Genomic DNA, 20,447 nt, shown 5'->3' with positions numbered 1-20,447 from the left:
ACGCTATCAGGTGAGAGACACCACTGTTAGAACCGTCAAAGGTGCCAACCAAAGTAGGCAGGATCAGGAGACATCACATGGCACACTTTGAATGTGCCTCTGCAGTGGCTGCCTTCCATCTGCTTTTGGGCCCCGCAGCCGACAGACAATGGAAGGCCTCAGGTGCAGTGGCACACTTCAAAGTGTGCCATGCGATGGCACCTGATCCTGGCTCCAACTTGCTAGCTTGTTTCTTGGATGAGTCTTACCAAAATTTTTAGAGCCATTTATGTTTTAGACGAGTGCCATCTATCGACAGCGGAAATAATGAATGGCTTAAAAGAAAGCAGACGCGATGGTGTTCTGACTGCCGTTCACGTGGATGAACATCATCTGAAATGATCTACATTAAAAAATAAAAAGTTACAGAAAACGGTTTTTTGCTTTAAACATGTCATAAACCCTAACTTATTTGGATCAACCCGCGGAGCCAAAAACCCTAACTTATTTGGATCTTAGGGATCCGTTTTCCATTTCGGATCAAGCACTTATCTTCCTTCCACATTGATAGAAACATCATCATATTGCGATGGAACCGGACCGGGTCCCGTGGCCGAGCTGCTAACCGGCAATTGGACCTGTTGCTTGCGGGGCCCTCTAGCACCTGTTATTGCCTCCTTCGGTGTGGACTTGTAATAACATGCATAAAGAATCAGCTGAGCTGCTGCAAGTATTACTCCAATCCCGTTCGGAATCTAAGCAATCAACAAATTCATCAGTTGTCATTGGTACTAATAAACTCAAGCTAAGGGGTGCAACAGATAACTAAAATGATATCTGAAAGTATATTTGGATTACCCATTTAGATCACTTTTGGGTTCAGATAGAGCTGTCAATGGGTGGTGTATCTGACCCATTATGGTGTACCCAAAAACCTCCCAAATAATTAGCCCTCGGGTTTTGTTGGATCAAGTAAATGAAATCCTAAACCCAGATCCGTATAATTTTAAGGTACATATAGTTATATTGGCTGGAAATTCATTTAAAACACTCACGTCATGAGGTGGGTCGGGTCGGATATCCTACAAAAATCATAGCCCAATTAAACCGGGCACATATATTGATCGAGTCAGATTCAGATCAACCCGAATAATATTCTGGTCAGCATTTCTTATGCCAATACTCTGCTATTCAGGTTCAGGTGGGATCGGTTACCCGATACAGGCCGGGCCGATTGACAGCCCTTGTTTCAGATCAGACTTGGCTCAGCGTTCCATATAAGATCCATGTTCATATTTATTAAGGGTAAGTTCTGGTGGCTCAACTCGCATGAGATTTGGAATCAGAATGATTTCAAATCATTTTGAGTGAGATTTGAAATCTCACGGGTTGCCGTGATTTCGAAGAACATGAGATTTCAGGCTTTTAGAATCACTTCCCTGAGAAAGCGATTATGTGGGAACGAACTGAACATACACTATTTTGTTGTGATCACTTACAAGTATGTTGACATCCAAGGGAAGAAAGGCATAAGTCGTCCAGCAACCAGCGTTTAGGAAGGAAGCAAATGAGATAGAGAAGGGCATGTACTCCACGCTCTTTGTTGTAATCACTAATCGCTGCCATGTACATATAATAAAGAGAATATACAAAAATAAAATTGTAAGAATACAAATTTGGAAATGGCTAGTTTCTACACTAGCAGCACAGTACAGTATGTATCCTCATATAACAATAAGCAATGTACCATAACTTCCGGAAACCAAATGGATACGGGACACGATGCATGAAGTAGAAGCAAGAAAGCAAATGCTAAAAAGTAGTATATATATGAAGCAGGAAGTGGGATATGGTTGTAATGCAGTTATGCAAGTGTATGAAAAATGAAAAAGAAACACATAAAATAACATGAAGCATGGGTTGAAGCAACTAAAAAATGACATGGAATACAAGCATAAAACAATATATAACCAACATGCAAGCTTGGTATAAAAAATGTATTCTTTTGAAAAATATATAAAGTAAGAGAAAGGAAAAAGAAAAGCGACTTGAAGATTGAGAGAAACGTCAAAAAAGCAAAAGGGAATTGATTGGGAAGCGAGGAGGAAGCTGGCTTCCAACTAAAGGGAATTAAATTTCTCATATTTTTAAAGTGGGTTTATCGAGCTTTCCTTCCTTTCAGTTTCTCGCTTCTAAAGTGAGCTTCCCCATGTAGCAAGAAGCTTCCCATAACTATGGTTTGTACTCTGTAAAACAGCCTTATGTTAAACAGCAAAACTCTAAGCATTATACCCCTTACCTACTAGGAAGGTGTTGCCTTTGGCTGTATCACACGGGCGCACACACCAACTATGAGATGTTAGAAAAAGTATGAACAGTTTTGTAAATCACTCTAACCGTGTGAGTAGGCCAGCCTATGACGGTCCGGCATAATTGGTTCTTGTATGCTGATCTACTAGTTGAACTATATGAACACTAAGGCTCTATTTGGGAGACGGAGATTAGGGTATTCAAGACTTCGGTTTGTATAAGTACACAACCCAAACTCAAATTCTCAGGTGTAGTAGGCATGGAAAGTACACCGACCCGAATAATATTCATGTCAACTCAAACCCCACATGAGCAATATGTGGATCGGGTTATATTTTTTTTTCGGGTACTAGACTTGAGTTGGATTTTTTTTTCAGGGTAGCCAACCTGACCCAAGTATTTTACATATATTTTTAATAAAAATAAATTTCTAAAGTTATGCATATCCGGGTTTGGGATTCTATTTTTGTGACTCAATAAAACTTGAACCTAAACCTAAACCTAAACCTAGTTATTAGTTAATTGGGCAGGTCCAGGTCAACCTTGACCCGGCCCTGACCTAATCCATTGACAGACTCAAGGGAGATGGTATTTAATGAGGGTGTAATTAATATCACCTGTCCTACGAGTAATGAGAACCCTGTTACGAGAGTGTGGAGATTGGATATTTTCAACTACATTTTTCTCACAAGAATGTTGTTGACAACTCTAGCTTCATCACCCATTTTTATCTACAGTCCCATCATCCCTCTCATCTCCTCTCTAACACCGGCTCTCAAACAGAAACTAAAAGGCATTGAGTGCTTATATATAGTTAAATTTCAAGTGTTTTGGAAGGAGAAAAAGTTACCATGACTCCGAGAGGTGCGGCGTACATGCATGCGCCAAATATGATGCAGAGAATGCCGACCACTAGCGTCCGCTTCTCATGTGTGTGTAGAGTAGTGAGGATAACAGCAACAACAATTGCCATGAAAGTGAGTTCAACCGATAGCATCAACAGTACTTTTACCTAAGAAACAATATACCGTGAGTAGGAAAAAGAGGGGTCCCCAAGATTTCGTCTCAATTATGTACGAGTATTCATCTAGGAAAAACAGTCGTGGATAATAATTAACCACCACTGTTTGGAGGATTTCAACAAAAGAGTAGATTTTCTTTATTAGATACTTTAATGGAAACTGTAATTATAGGAATTATTTAAAAAATCTTAAAAAAAAAGAAAAGGGAAAGAATAAAAGGTTGAAGAAACTACGATTATGCTTTGAACAAAATGAGAGCAGATCCAGTACTCAGAACGAGTAGTGAGCAAAGTGTTCAGCCCGGCTGGTGATGCCACGCGTCTTGGGCATGGTAGTGCACCACTTGGGGATGTAAATGGGTCGGACAAAGGTCCGATCTAGGCAGTACCGAGACCTAATCGGATTTATATTTGTACTCGGATGAGATTAGCTAACACCAAATCCGACAAACACATGGGCTCGAATTCAGATGCAAAATCCCACACCGAATCCGTATCCGATTATTAAGTGGATCCGACTAATCAGATTCGGATTTGTGTCATATGTGAGATGATATCCGACCCCTTGACATCCCTCTGCTACTCTCTTGGGCCCAAGGCTGAGCTGACCACTATCCTAAGGAAGGGTGGGCCTAGAGTTTCAAATGGGTCGGATCGATTCAGGAAGGAGAATTTGCAAAATTTGGATATCTTGGATCCAAACCGAACCGACTTCTAAATGTATTTCGGGACTCAAAATCCGAACCGTTTAAATCCCCAGATGGACCTTAGGACGAGTACCAGATCTGTTCTCCAACAGAATAAAAGCAGCAGGTGGGAAACTGATCATGTCTAATATATATATATATATATATATATATATATATATATATATATATATATATATATATATATATATATATATATATAGAGAGAGAGAGAGAGAGAGAGAGAGAGAGAGAGAGAGAGAGAGAGACCTTCTGTTTCTTTGTGGAGAACATAAAATACATGGAGAGGAATGTGAGCTGGATAACCAATCCAATTGCATTGATAGTGGCGACCAAAAGGGAGTTAGGATGAACGATTGGAAGCCCGTAGAACAACCAGAACATGCAGTTCAATAGCGTGGCCAAGTAGGGTAGGGGAGAGTAATCTTCTACGGCGCCCTTCTTCCATATCTTATAAAATGTGTGCCTGATAGTACACACATCCAAAGCAGTACAAGTTAGAAGCGTCATTTGAATCCTAGCCGTCGAACCAATGGCTAAGATTGGTTCAATATCTGACAGGAGTGCAGACTAATTTCAGCTATCCAGATGCATCAGCTGGATGGCTAGGATCGATATAGGATCCTCTATATCTTATGTCAAAGGACGGGATCCTTTTTTATTCTAATTCTCCATGAGGCATGAAAGAGCGTTAAGCTCTTAAAATTCAGATGGCAAACAATGCAAGTATTGAAATATTAGAGAGAAAAGCTCTGTGCTGCATCCTATGACATATAATGCTGCACATCATGCGAACAGGTGAAAATATAGACCAATTCTAGCTGTTCAAGTGCATTCGATTGGATGGCTAGGATTGGCGCATCATGCACAACATCATATGTCATAGGACACAATTTTTGTTTGAGTGAATAAAAAAGAACCATTTGTGTATGAAATTGTTACTGATCAATTTCTCTCTCTATGACATGCTTTGTATATGTGATGATGTATTAGGCCACAAGCAATTTGGTTTCACTCATCCTTATCTTCATACCCCTCTTTGGGACTTTATTGATACAAGTTGTTTTGAACAAATAGGACTCCATAGATGTGATCTACATCATCCATTTAGTCAAAATCAACGCTTGTCTGCAGGTTTTTTTTGGCAATTCAAAAATCAATGGTCGAGAAAACATAGAATGTCGTGATTTAAAAAATCACATTTTCCATAAAAAAGTACAATCCAATGCTTGATTTTATAAAATCAACTATATGCTGAATCCAATTATGAGGTCAGATTTGATCAAAACAACTAGCATCAATAAGATTCAAAGGGGTATAAATGAAGATGGGGGATGAGTGAAATCAATATGACCTTATCTGCTCTTGATCAATCGATATGCCAAAAGCAATGCACTTGGGCTTTTGGCATTGTCACCATCCATCTTGCCTATCGATGATGTAGCTACTGCTGCTGATGTCTCTTTTTTATGATGAGGAACTCTTGGCAAAGCTAAAAAAAACCTCGAGTCTTGCTTTTGTGGACTACTTTTGAAAGATAGGGACACACCCAGTGGTGGAGCCAAAAATCCAAATTACGGTGGGCACAGGTGTTTGTGTATCGCAGTAGAGAGAGAAAAGGTGAGTTTAGGGGCACAGTCGTAGTTTGGGTTAGGGCGGTCACTGCTTACCCTGACCCAAAACCCCTTATTAGAGATTTCTAGGTCAGAGTGGGAGTCTCATATGTATCTTCCCCTCACCCCTGGACACTTGTGTGCCTTGATGCCTTTATCTCAACATCCTTACATGGTGTCGTGAGTGCCGTTATGATAGGCCTCACTGCAGAGACAGAGACAGAGACAGGTAAAACGAATGTCATATCAGGTGACATCTTTGTGTTTCAAAATCATCACTGTTGATAGCCTTTCGTTACTGTACAAGCGGTAGGGCCCACCAGAAAAGCTGATCTCATCATTACACAAAGATGAAGGCTAGGGACAGTGATGATTTCCAGTACATAAAAATTTGTGTTTTAACATATCACTTTGACATATCACCTGATTTGCTAAAACGTCTTATGTGAATGTCCATCACCGCTTTCTAGGTCATAAAACACACACAAAAAGACAGTACCTGTCCCCCCGAATATTTTTCTCCTCGCTCCCTTATTAGACGGACAACTACTTATGTTTAGTAAGCAAGGTCTCAGGGTTTTGTGCCCGAGTTTTACATTACGGTTGTCACCAACTTTTTTACCTGATCCATGCAAAATGAACTATGACAATTGATGCTATGCCATTAAGTAATGGTGACTTAGAATATCAGGCCATCTGTTTTCACGTAGGTGAAAGCCAATGAAAACGGATCTGCAATGGCCATGTAGAGAGAGAGAGAGAGAGAGAGAGAGAGAGAGAGAGAGAGAGAGAGAGAGACGCACGATGGAGAAAGGAATAGTCCGAAAGAAATTATGTTTCCTGTAACAAGAAAAGAACCAGTTATTCAATTACCAATTACAAAACCAAGAAAAATTTATTTATTCATCAGAAAATTTAAAAGCCAAACAGAAACAAATCCTCATTTCTTTAATTTCTTCAAAAATAATGTCTCCTCCTTGAATCCTTATATTTTTAAGAAAAACCAAGAGACGTGGAGGTTTTAAGATGCGCAATAATTTGCTTGAAAATCCAAAGAGATCGCGAACTCCTTTTTGCTGCATAAGTTTTGAACAATAAAAAAAAAATCGTTATTTTTTTCAATAAAACTCAACGCTTCCAAACCTCCCAATAAAAAACCAAAAGAAAATCTCAAAGATGACGAAGAAAGAGAAACATGTCATCTTTGAATGAAGCAGAAAAAAAGAAGAGAATTGAAATTTTGTTATACCTATAATCCCAACTATGCTACGAGCAACGCGCATGGACACCATCTTCCCTCCTGTGCTACGAACATGTACAAACAAAGAGAGAGAGAGAGAGAGAGAGAGAGAGAGAGAGAGAGAGAGAGAGAGAGAGAGAGAGAGAGAGAGTATTTATGGGAGCAGATCCAGCGTTTATGGTTCTCTTTCGACGAGGGATAGACGGAGAAGAAGAGAGAAAGAGATCAACTTCACGTAAGAGTTAATGAGACTGCGGAATGAGGGTCAACGTGATCAATCAAGCTGTTGTTTATCCAAATCTGCGTGCATCTCGTTTTTCTTAACAACCCCCTCTCTCTCTCTCTCTCTTCGTCTTGTGCATGGGACATTTACCTAATTTGTAGGAAGAAGGCAAAAATAAACTTACCCTATTTTTCTCTTGGACAACAATCAAGAGTAACTGTGCACAAGGGCTCCGTTCATCTGGTAGGGGCGATTTGTAAATCTCACTAAGTTGATGGAACATCACAAGTTCGAAACCCTCAGCCCTTGCCGCAAGGTCGAAGCTGGGTGTAGACCTTAAGGTATTTACCTACCGGGGGCCAGCCATTGTGGGGTCCGATGGAAAAAACTTTTCCCTTGAATTATCAAACAAACATGAGTAACTCAACCGTGTAAACTGAAAATAGATGGATTTTCGTGTTCCCTCATGAAGCTTTTAATTTTCTTTTAAAAGCTGACCATATAATGTAATTAACAGGCTTGGTTTTGTAGGAATTAGCTCTTAGATAGACCAATTACGTCAAATAGGCAGTTTTTTAAGTGTTTGAATATCAAATGATCTGTAATTTTCATAAACCTTCAAACTTCCAAAAATCATGTTTTTTCATCGTAAATACACAACCCCCGATTCCTAGCAAATAGCCAATGCCAAACACATTTGCATGGTCGGATTTGAGAAACAAGTGTCACAAATATGCAATTCACATGAAGTTCACTGCGTTTGTGGTTCACATATTTCAGTGATCCCAACAAACATGTAACTTTCAATTTATTTGTTATTTTATGCACGAAAAAGGAGAAAAGTTAGTTTTCAACCAGGAAAAAAAGAAAAGATTTGAAGTTGAAAATAAACGTTGAAGGCCATAAGTCAATAAAGTAAAAGCTAAAAATGGTCTCAACAAACTGAATCTAAATTTGGTGTTCTCTCTCAGAGATCTTGTATATAACCAACATATTAGGGCTATTAAATGACTGGTTTGGGTCATTTCTGGCTTAAATTGAATAGAACCAACTTGGTCGGGTATGAAAAAAGAATCGGATATGAAACGGGTTTGGGTTGAGTATGAAACGAATTCAGGTATAAACCTGTTACAAATATGGAATGAGTTCAGGCACAAATAGAGTGAAACAATTTGGGGCGGGTATTGAGAACGGGTTGGGTTCATACAATTGTTTAGGTCTACGTTAACCATAACCAAGAACCGACTGATTTTTATAACGAAAACAGATTTTTAAACCCGACCCAAATCGATGAGTCTTCAGGTCAGGACGGGTATACCTGACCTAGGTACACCCCTATGGGGCCGGAGGAGCAACATGAGGGGCGAACCCTAACTCCAAAAGGGAATTTGGCACCAAAGCAGCAAAGGGCAATATAGGGCTGCAAAAGAGGCAGTTCGGTTCCACCCCTCTCCTATGTCATCCCCCATCTTGATACCCAGGGGCAGAGCTACATACTGAACAGGGTGGGCAAGAGCCCATCCTGACCCGAATGCTGTAACCTTCCCTTCCTGTTCATGCCTCCCCAACCCACCTCTCTCTCTCTCTCTCTCTCTCTCTCTCTCTCTCTCTCTCTCTATATATATATATATATATATATATATATATATATATATATATATATATATATATATATATATATATATATGCCCACTCTAACTTGGATTTCTGGCTCAGACCCTATTCATACCCCTCTTAAATCTTATGATTCAAGCTGTTTTGATTAAATTTGACCCTTTCAATAGATTTGGCATGGTCAACTTAATAAGAATGGACGTTTGGATCATTTTTTAACAAAAAATATGATTTTTTAAATCATAAAATTTTGTGTTTTGTCAACCATTGATTTTTGAATAGCCAAAAATTCTTGCACACTAGTGGGACCAACCATTTAAATTGTGATCTTCACAAAATGAATGATGCAGATCACATATATGGAATCCTATTTGATCACAAGTTCAAAACGACATGCATCAATGAAATCTCAAAGAGGGGTATGTAGATAGGGATGACATAGGGGATGAGTGGTCAAAGAAATCCAGGGCTTGTTTAAGTGCCTGCCTATGTAACATGGCAACATTCTATGGGCACCACAGCAATGGGCCACCTATAATGCTGTCATGTGTTACATAGGCATGCACTTAAAGTGATCCTTGTATTCCTTTTTTTTTGTTGAGTGGGACCAATCTGGCAAAAGAGAAAGCACTTGGGAAAAAAAAAATCCCTCAGATGAGGTTATCAATTATGTATGCCCTTCACTTCAGGTGCAATCACATTGCATGAATGCGATGCCGCTGAACCTGATCACCATCCATTTGCTGTTGGCCCCACTCTAACATGTGTACAACCGAAGATGGAGGGTGATCAGGTGTTGGACACATTGCATTTGTGCAATGTGATTGCACTTGATCATGCCTCCTGGCTGACGGTGGGGTAGACAAAGCATGCCAGGTGTAGAATTTTGAGTGCTTTGAGGGATGTCACAAAGGGGCAGATTTTACTTGGACATCAATGACCGCGGCCCTTGTAATACATGAACATGACAGTTGGGCAGTTGAACCCTTCAACGAATGCTGATGCAAGTGATCTGTCTAGAACCAACTGCGGGCTTCTCCTGTTTGGTAGAAGTTCGGACCCCACTGGTATGAGAGGGTGGTGTATGTTCCCCGTGGAACACGGGGCCGCGTGTTCGGGGGTTCGAATGAGTGCCACGTTGGCACTCATTCGTCAGTTTGGGTGTGTACGAAGGAATATTGCGGATCCCAAGATATTCCTCCGTACATAACTCCCGAATGAGTGCCAGCGTGGCACTCATTCGGACCCGCGAACACGCGGCCCGGTGTTCGCGGGGGGAACATACAACCTGCTCGCCACTGGTATGGGTGGTTGAATAACTGCCTGGTTGTATAGCTATCACCCGTGGCTAGCAGGGTGGTTGTGAGGGTGCTGTGATGAAGTCACCAAACCAAATCTCACTGGTGCACGAGTGCGTTCATAGCTTTCAGAGGTGTGGTCGTGGGGCCTCAGCTGGCGAAGCAGGTTATATGTTCTCCCGTGCGTGTTCCGGGGTTTGAATGAGCGCCACCGAACATCGCAAAATAGTCTCAGAAGCTGCAATCAATTTTAGGCATTAGCATTTAGCTTCTTGAGTCGGTTGCTTCAAATATCCAACCCGAATCCGTCACAATTTTCGGATTCGGATCTTAAAATAAGAGATTGTAGGTAACTAAATCGGATATCTTTGTATTTTGGGATAGTTTTATGGTGTGGATCTAATTCAGATTTGGATCAAATTGTCATCTGGTTGGATTTTTTTTACATGGAAATAACTTGCATTCGATCTTTTTTTACTGGATCCAGTATTATCAGTTATATTTTTTAACTGGATTCAACCTTACCTCATTGGATCTAATACCGATTTGGCTATGTCATTTGTATTTTGGATTCAGAATTGGATCTGGCCTTTCAATGGGTTGGACTCGCACCAGATCCAGCTCTGATGTCCAACTTTAAGGTGCACGTACAGCATCCAGATCCACCTCACCTACTCTCCTCCTCAGTGCGGCAAGTCATTTAAAAATACAAATTTCGAGTGGTGAAAATTTGATACATAGTAGACATTGCTTTTTAAGCCCCAAAAAATCTTATCTAAAATATTGGAAAAACATGATACAAGAGTTGCTTTCTACTAAACCAAATATGTAAATCTCATCTGGAGGCTCGGATATGAAAAAAAAAGTAAAAAATAAAATTGATTATTTCACTTGGGAGTTTAACCCATGATTGCATAACCAATATTTTCACACGAACACACACGCATGCACACACATACACTTGTGCGTAGTCTCTGAATACTAGCAGCAAATCAGGTACAGCCTGCATCACAATAATCCTAATTTGAATATGAATTTTAGGCACTAGTTTGTATTTGTATTTGGATTTTGATTTGGATCTATAATAGATTTATTTAATTAAACCTAAGATATGAATTTTTGTGAAAAAATTATATCATTAGGGAAATAAAGAAAGGAAGAAAAACATTGACAACATCAAGCATATGAATTTGGACTTGACCAGACTTGAGTGAGTGTAAACCCAAAAAAAATCCTGAACAAAAGACAGATCCCAATCCAAAAAGTTCGATTAAATGAATTCCGACTGAAATTCAACATACTTTCGGATCCTATTAATGATTCATGTCCTTGAATAAAGTGCCAGATGCGAATAGAAGGTCTGACCAAACCTGATATAGTTGCACACTAACGAATACACATTTGACTATGTCACAGGACACGCCATTTTGTTGGTTCAGACACACATATTATTTGCATATACATTCTAATAAGTTTACATTATTTTTAATAAAAAAGTATATCTTTAAATACTAAAATATCAAAAATAATTTTATTTGATTTATAACATAAAAATGGTGTCGTTGTGACCTGTTTTTCAAAAAAAAATTCAAACTTGTGGGTCGAACTCACATTGTGTGTCCTCATGTCCCGGTTCGGAGCTACATATGGACCAGGGTTGGCAAGTGCCCACCTTAACCTGGATCTTCCCAATAAGGCCGTTTGGGTCACGGTGGATAGTGCCCACCCTAACCCAAATGTTGTTCCTCCATAAACCCTCTCTCTCTCTCTCTCTCTGCCAGCCGGTCCATTGCCACACACAGTGACCACCCAAATTTAGGTTTATGGTTCTGCCACTGCTCATGTCCACAGATTTGTGTGACATAGGGCTCTAGTAATGTGCTATCCTTTTAGTTGTTAAGTTGTTTTTAACCAACGGGGTCTCTGCTTGTTTGGTTGGAGCAGTTGGTGCATGTCACCTTGTGTTGGGACGTTGCAAGTTCGAACCCCAAATGGTATTATTGTATAACTGAAAGGGGTCTACCTAATCCCAGCTTTCTTTGTCGAAAAAAGGAAGTTGTTTTTATTAATTGCCTTTTCTCATCAATTAGTGTTCTTCTTGGGGATGAAGCCCACAACTATCACAGATTTGAATTGTTGATTCATCGCCAGAGATGGCTTAGATCGACGATGACGAAAAGTATCTTCTCTAATGGCCCCATCTGTGAGTTTTTCGTATTTAGAAAAGAAAATCCCATCTCTCTAATAATGAAACATTATTGGACCCAATGAGAAAGATGATGGCTTTTTCATATGAAATGAATCATTTTGATTCATGCATCAGGAGAAAGATTTCCCATTTCTTAGCGGGAAAGAACTGTAGTGGGCAGGATTAAGTGAAAAAGAATTCCCATTTCAAATGTCGTCAATATCGCGTATCGTATCAGCAAAAAATCGATACGCTTCCCCCCTCAATCGGCTATTTTTTAAATGTAAAAAAAAACTTGAATTTTTTTTTAATATCCTTTGCACGTGTCACGTTCTGAATGACATGTAAGATTTTTTAATTATTTTTTGAATGACTCACTTCAGTATCGGTATTCGACAAATTCAGCTGAATCGTTTGCCAAGCGATACGGGGCCGATATTGATACTGACAACATTGCTTTGCTTTCGATGCTTCGATATATAATGAAGAGACCTTTTTACACTTTTTAAAAGTCATTAAACTATTATTGCACTCTTTTCTTTAGACTCCAACACTAATGGAAAATTTACATAATTAAATTTTATGCAGAACTTAATGGCCACTAAAGACATACTATGTATTAGTATTACCCCAAAACTGACTTATGGTTGGTCCCAAGGTGTGACTATCAGGTTATTTTGTTGGTTTCAAATAAATCTAACAAAGCTCTGTAATTAAAATAAGAAAAATAAACATTTACAGAGCATTTGTTGTATGATGACTATAACTATTAACTCAACTTTCATTACAATCTCTAGTACAAACAAAATACAATTATGAGATAATTATAAGATCTTTCAGTACATGAACTAACAGGCTAATAATGACTTAATTGTAGACTAAGATGCTTGGCTTCGTGGTTGATATTCTCGTCGTAGTGTCCTCTAAGTGTCTTTCAAAATCTTTGTTTATCAAAATTGTCAGTCTAAAAATAATAATATTTTTCACTAATGAGCTATAAATTATACTTCAATAATTAGATTTTTAACGTTTCTTTTAACAAGAGACGGGTTGAAAAGACATTTGCAAAACCACAATGTAATAGATCTCAAACGAAGCTTGCTTTCCAAAAAGGTGTTGTACGTAAAGACTACACTTGCATATTATTGTATCATTTCACAAACTTGTTTTTTTTTATTGAAGTACAAGTGCACACTTGTTTTATTCAGCTTTTCACAAACTGGGCCCGAAAAAATTCAATGACAGGCCAAATAGGCCGATTACTCTTTTTGAAAGGGGGGGCCCGTAAACCATGATAATGTTCTCGGGGGTTGATATACCATCCGGTCGACAGTGTACTTACACTTATGTGAACGAATGTTTAAATTTCAATACTTAAAATCAATAAAAATATTATTTCAAAATTAAAGATTTTGAAAACATTTCAAATCGATCATTCAAATTTCAATGTCAAATCCGATTTTCTAAATTGCAGTTTCAAATAACAGGACTAATCACTTTTGAAACAATTTAGGAAATCTGATGACTTTTTAAAACAATTTATATTGGGATGTAAACCCAGAAGAGTGTGACTTCGAAGGAGAGCATGATTTCAACATAACAAACATGGGTTTAGTTGAGCCCAGTATTCCTTCTAATGATGCATTTAATGATGAAGAAGAAAATTATTAAGATCCATTACTTCATCAGCCTTTCGTATGTAATTTAGTTCTTTTATGCTTTACTTATTTGATTGATATTTAGGTTGATTTATGTAATTGCTTTACTTATTTGATTGATATTTAGGTTGATATATTGCATGCATGATGAATGATATTATGACAATGTTAACCGTTAAATGTTAAACTGTTAAAACTTCAAAATTATATATATATATTTTACATTTTTGCCCCTGCCGCACCCCTGCACCCGGGTTTTTTGGAAGTGCCAAATCCCCACACCCGCACCCATGTGACATAGGTTCACTCCCATCCAGTCCAATTTATTATAATCGATAAAAAGTACTAATCTCTTAAAGACATCACACTTGCTTTAATTATCCTATGGCGTGCAAATCAAAATCCTCACCCATGTACTATCACACTAGAACCATATCATAAACAAAACCTCTCAATACACAAACGTGTACTGGAGAACCGTGAGTAGGATGGAAAGAGCTTTAAACTTTATCACTGCTGAAAGAGGTTCCTTTTGGAAAGAAGCGCTTATTTCTTTTGTCAATAGTAATGAAACCACAAAACCACTTGACAAAAGTGAATTGGGCACTAAAAAGCAACAGTTCTTTATCAATGTCTGCTTGCAAATAATTGACATGGCTCTCTATTGATGACACATTGCTGGCAAAGTCACCATCAGGATGTCATGCAGGTGAGAGTTCAAGATCCAACCTTCAGAAAGAAACATGTTCAGTTGGTTTAAGCCAACTGCATGCATGATGGGCTTAGCAAACCTAAAATTATTAAGGTTGTTTCTTATATTTGTGATTTTAATAAGAATGCCACAAGGTTAATTCGGTCTTATTTGGCAGAGTTATAATAGTAGTACAGGTAAGAACATTTGCATCTTTGTTTCTTTTCTTCTTAGTGAAGAAAGCATCTTCCCATAGTGGACCTCTTGGTGTTTATCAAGGCAGGGTTCCTAGTTTGATTGAACAATATCAATCTCTTGGTCACAAGTTCTATCTTGCAGAACTTTTTTCTTCTATCATGTTTCTTATTGATTTGGATTTAGTCAAGTCGGACATTCCTTGCAATTTCCATTTATTTGTGATGATTTTAGCATACATTAGAAGAAAAACAAAAGAGAATTAGTTTTTGTTTATGGAAAATTTAGTTGATGGAAGGGAGCTAAAGTCGGTGAAGGAACACAATCTAAACTCTGTCTAGACATACAGACCTCCAAGTACTCCCTGTCCCTCATTTTCTTCTCAAACAAGATGAATATCATGCACCATATCCATGATCAATGTGCTTTTGTTGATTTTTTTAAATTAGGAATTTGATGGACAATGGACTTTGTGAAGATAATTTGCAGGAATTACCCCAAATAGAGACACATGGGCAGTTCTCCAAGAACTATTGCTTCCTTGCAGTCAGTGAACTAGAATTGGATTTGCCTCAGGTAGACAGATATGAGCATGATGAACTAGCCACAAAGCAAGAAACTTTCTTTGTCAAAGGTCAAAAGAAAGGCATTAAAGTTTACAGACTTGCCAATAGATGGCCACTACTGTGTAACATAGTGATGAATTTGGCTGGAATTTCCACATGTTTCAGATATCCACTTGCCCTGGCTAGGTCTAAAGAAGTTGATCATTAACGTGATAAAAGCAAATGCAGATTTGTAGGTGTCAGATTTGAAGCTATTTGGTGGTACATTTTGGCTTGAAAAGATTTCTAGGTGTCATTAAGATATGAACATATCAAAACAATGCACCAATGCTCTCTCAGAAAATGCAATAAGGATGCTTGAGGCTATTGCTCATGTTTGGCTAAACAATGATTTCATAGATAATCATAAATAGATATGGAAGACCAACATTGATAGTAGTTTTATCACAGTGTTTATAGACATCAAGCTAGGCAGAAAATGATTCAATCATAATGTGATGATCCAAGAAGGTAACAGGGAGCAAGTCCCACTAACAACAAAAAAGCCGAGGAATGAGAACAGCAGGATGGTGGTTTTCAGCCAAATAAGACTGGACTTGGCAGTAATAAGAGCTGTACGTGATTCATGATGTTCATGAACTTAAGATAGAAAACCATGTTTATTTCCATCTTGCCAAATACCAAGGACTCCCCTTACTCGGCCCAGTAAACATGTCCCAGCTGGAAAATTGCCTTCTTCCATTCCATATGAGAAAGAAAGAAACTAGCTTCCAATTTTCTTTTGATTGATATACAGATTCTAGAAAATATGAATTTGTATTAGGATAACTCGACAGCACTGTCTTAGCAAGAGTGACTCAGGTTGCTACGGAGACACATCAAGTTCTACAAGCAGTGAAATTTCCCATCAAAAGCTTCCAGTGGTGGCTCTAGCATACTCTACAAGTAATGAAAAACCAACAGCCGCCCCATGTGGCAGAGGGATTCGATCCTGGGCCTTCAGCTTGACACAGGTCCCCGCTTACCACATGGGATACCACCTCGGTGGTAACTATTGGTTCTAATGTAAATCCGAATGTAGAAAAATCTAATCATACAATCTGACCCAAATAAGTATTCGGCCTTGTTTTAAGACTGGCGAAGAATACCGTAATCACATTCGTGTCATAACTTCAACCGAATCCAATCAATTTGCATCCCTATTTTAAATGCAGTAGAAATTAGGATCAAAAAGTTTGTCCGAGCATGTCATCACCACCTTTTGGTTAATTCCTTGTCCCCAGGCTAAATCAAAGTCATTTGTTGCAAATTCAGATCTGGTTCTTGGGAAGGGAAAAAAATCTCGCAATGAAGTAAAAATTGTGTTTTTCTTGACCAAATATCAGAAAAAACATGTAGACCTTGATAAAAGTACTAAAAACTGTAAAAAAAAAAGAATAACGATACAATCAAAATAATATACGTAGAAAATAAGAGAAATTGTTGTCATTCTTGCAAATACTATCAAGATTTTTTATGGCATGTGAATATCTCCTTTACGATATTCTTATGGTTTTGACACCACAGGCTTCTTGAATCTCCGAGCAGGGAAAGAGCAACAGATACCATGTGTTCATCAGGTAAGTTTAACGAAAGAACTTATGAGACTAGCAACAAATACCATGTCACCTAAAAGCAATCAAATTGTCATTCAAAATTTTTTTATAGCTCTAGAGAGTTTATCAGGTTCATCAATGAGAGCATCTCCCCACTACACACGCACACTTTAGTAGAAGCATGATGGGGAAGAAATTCATTGCATGAGAACATCTTGTTGATGCAAATGCAGGATTTCAAGTGATGCGCACAAATAACACCCAAAAGAAAGATAATAAATAACTGGCCTCTTGTTGGATCATGTGACACTGAACATCATCTTCATCTACCAACTTCATTAATCATTCTTTAGATTTGTGAGATTTGTGCCTCTTCTTCTCCCTCCACTTCGATACCCCACTGGCAGAACGTCGCTCATCCTCAATCTCTGAGACCTTACGTTTTCTGGCAACCAAAGGGATGATGTTTTACAACAGGAGCCTTGTAATAACCTAATATCATTCTGTTGTAGCAATAAAGAAACACGCTTCATGGACAAGGTTGTTACCTATACTGGTGAAGTTTTGGGTTAGATAGTAGCTCATCAGCAAGAGTTGCTCTCTTTTGCCTCCGAGTAAGGCGGCTTGAGAAAAATTCTGATGCGGGCTCGACCACTGTACCCACCTGATCATCAACCAAACTTTTCTTTCAGAAAGATGATACGAGAAAAGGAACATTCGAGTTTGCTATAGAGGGAAAAAATGTGTTGAGGGCAGGGGAAAAGCACTAAGATGGACGATCACTTGCCTGGAAATACTTGGGAAGTGTTTTAGAGTCGCTCTTCTTGTAGTGTCTCTTTGGATCAATAATGCTTCTCAACTGCAAAAAAGATCAAACGATCAGCAGAAAACACCCACAGAAGTTTGATTTGGAAACTTTAAAATAATAACAGATGATAGCCATAACTCCAGATTTAAATATAGCAGTTACAAGCAAATTTTAAACTTTTTTTTCTTTTCTTTTTTTCGACAGAGAAAGCTGGGGTTAGGCAGACCCCTACCAGTTATACAACCATATACCATTGGGGTTCGAACTTGCAACGTCCCAACACAAGGGGACGTGCACTAACTGCTCCTGCCAGACAAGCGGAGCCCCCGCTGGTAGCAAATTTTAAACTTGTTCTGCAACCCAACTAGGAAATATTTGTGTAGTTCTTGTTAATACATATCAACCAAACATGCATTGTTCAGCCTTTAATAATATAACAAAAAAAACTATGACATCATAGTACCCTGGTTGAATAATCTTTGTTCTAGATTGAAATAAGCATCATAATTCATAAAGCAATAAAAGTTTATCGGTAGATTCCAACACCAACATTTTGACTAAACATATAAGAGTTAATTAAAAATGCTAAGCAACTATGTAACATACATGCTTCTATACCCTCAAAGCACCCGAGTCAATATGGGTGCAGATGCAGGTGCAGCACTCGACGTGGCAGAGTGCAGGTCAACAAATGTTGGTTACGGTCAAACCACACCCATTATTTTTGTCCAATTTTCGATTTGGTAAACTTTGACCCAGTCAAAAATTGTCATGTTAAAAATTCTTAAAAACCATAAAAACTTACAATAATATAATTGTAAACGCATTATATATATAGAGAGAGAGAGGGCACTTTTTATAGAACATCGCTGCAGGCCGAGCTTGCAGCTTCACTGTCACCACCCAACTCATTGCCTTATCAAGACGGTGGAGGTCACAGGAGGCCTGGCAGCTTTTAACCATAAACCAGATTAACAGATAAACAAATTAAAAAGGGGAAATAAGAAAGCTCTCTCTCTCTCTCTCTCTCTGGGCGGTGGCAGAATAGCTGGAGAATCATCTTACATCGTTTGGTGGGTTTTGGCAAGCAAGAGAGCCATCCTTGTGAGTCCTGATGATCACATACATGGCAGATTGCTTACTCCCAATCTATTCAAGACCCTGTCCCTGTTTCAAAGATTGAAAAGGTCTTCCCTCAATATGGAGATTAAAGAACACCTAGATTTTGTGTTGTTTATGACTTCTGCCCCACCCTATCGCTTGGAGACCTTGGACCACAAAGTCGTCCTCATTTAGAGGACTGAAATCAATCGGTTAGTTGTATCTAAAACTTGAATACAGATGCCAACAATTGGATAGTCGACCTGTTTGAGACTTTAACAAAATACAATCAAACAAAGCGCAGTTGGGCTTGGATCCAGTTTCAGGTTTATGTTGGGTTAGATATCTATTTAGAAAACAGATACCAGTCAAACAATGTGCAGTTGGGCTTGATCCAGTTTCAGGTTTAAGTTGGGTGAGATATCCATGTAGAAAACAGATCTTAAACCTTTGTTAGAACATTTGCACAAACTTTTTTTAAGAAAATATCATATTCATTCATATCAAGGAGGAAAGGAAACAAAGAACAGGAAGGGTAACAAGTCATCAAACAATAACGAAAAAAAAACCATAGCAGAAAGAGTAGGTGAATTGTCAACAAAAAATTGGGGCAAAGCAAGTAAAAGAAAAAGAAAAAAGAGGGAAAAATATGTATACAAGGCCATAGGGAGACCATCATAGGAATGGAGTCTGAGCTAAGCTGAAAAAATGATGTCTTTTGAAAGAGGAAAACCTTGTTAAAAGAAATTCTTCATATGCCGATTAATACGGTGAAGGGGTTGCTGTTAGAATATTAGAAAAAACTGCACCACCCCTCCCTAAAATTTTACATATGCATAAACTGATTCCCTTCAATCGATATTGCCAAAGCGTTTTACTTTTTTTGCAGGAAAAAAAAGAACGTTGTCAGAGAGCCTCCTGCCCAAGTGCAAGCACATTTTTCACATTAGGTGCATTGACTAATGTCTTAAGAGTAGTCACATGTATCGTTAAAGGTAATTTCTTGGCGAGGGTATTTCTCAGAGAGATTTTCAGAAGTTGATAAATCTCAAGAATATCTCGGCAATATATAAAAAATAAATAAATATTTTAAAAAACAAGTAAATATACAGAAAATAAAAAAATAAAAGAAAACTAAGATAAAGACCTTAAAATAGACAAGATAAATTGACAAATGAGCAACTAAGTTAGGTAGTCACCTATATCGTTGCAGGTATTATCTCGGCGAGGATATTTCTCGGAGAGATTTTCAAACGTTGAAAAATCTCGACAGTTTAAAAAATTGAAAAAATATAAATTAACAACAAAAAAGATAAGAAAATAATAAGTTTGCTATTATTTTTCTTCCAAAAATATAATGAATAATGTTTTAAAGGTTTTAAAATATAAAAGAAACAAATAAATAGGAAATGCAAACTTAAAAAAAAAAAAATTTTCCAAAAAATATTGAGATATTATAGTGATAATATCGCAATATTTTGTCTTTAGGCGATATTTTGAAAATATTGCAAGATATTCCCTTTAATATCGGCTCCCTTAAAATATTGGTATTTCTCGTGATATTTTCAAAATATCGCCGATATTGGTGACAGTGCTTTAGAGCCACTCAAGCAGAGAAGCCGGAAGGTTAAGCTCAGGGA

The 20,447-nt window shown here is 38.1% G+C and overlaps 2 protein-coding genes across 2 annotated transcripts in view; both read right to left on the bottom strand.

Moving 5' to 3' along the window:
• Nucleotides 1–315: 315 nt before the first annotated feature.
• On the bottom strand, nt 316–6,922 carry LOC149843602 (bidirectional sugar transporter SWEET5-like). Its single transcript, XM_090000936.1, has 7 exons — nt 6,880–6,922; nt 6,434–6,470; nt 4,267–4,483; nt 3,140–3,301; nt 1,479–1,598; nt 606–734; nt 316–372 (listed from the first exon to the last, which is right to left on the bottom strand). The coding sequence occupies exons 1-7, from the start codon at nt 6,920–6,922 to the stop codon at nt 316–318; spliced, it is 765 nt and encodes a 254-aa protein (XP_089857062.1).
• Nucleotides 6,923–16,969: 10,047 nt separating this feature from the next.
• Nucleotides 16,970–20,447, bottom strand: part of LOC149843601 (rRNA-processing protein fcf2-like) — a 28,543-nt gene continuing 25,065 nt past the window's right edge. Inside the window, exons 4-6 of the mRNA XM_090001874.1 lie at nt 17,686–17,757; nt 17,447–17,562; nt 16,970–17,343 (exon numbers count right to left, since the gene is read on the bottom strand). Coding sequence (XP_089858000.1) covers nt 17,241–17,343; nt 17,447–17,562; nt 17,686–17,757 — 291 coding nt within the window. The 3' untranslated portion in view covers nt 16,970–17,240. The remainder of the gene's footprint in view (nt 17,344–17,446; nt 17,563–17,685; nt 17,758–20,447) is intronic.

Source organism: Nuphar pumila, chromosome 3, assembly GCF_984573655.1.
Source record: "Nuphar pumila chromosome 3, dmNupPumi1.hap1.1, whole genome shotgun sequence".
Lineage (NCBI taxonomy): Eukaryota > Viridiplantae > Streptophyta > Magnoliopsida > Nymphaeales > Nymphaeaceae > Nuphar > Nuphar pumila.
The sequence above is the reverse complement of the archived record's forward strand: the minus strand, read 5'-3'. Positions and strand labels throughout refer to the sequence as shown.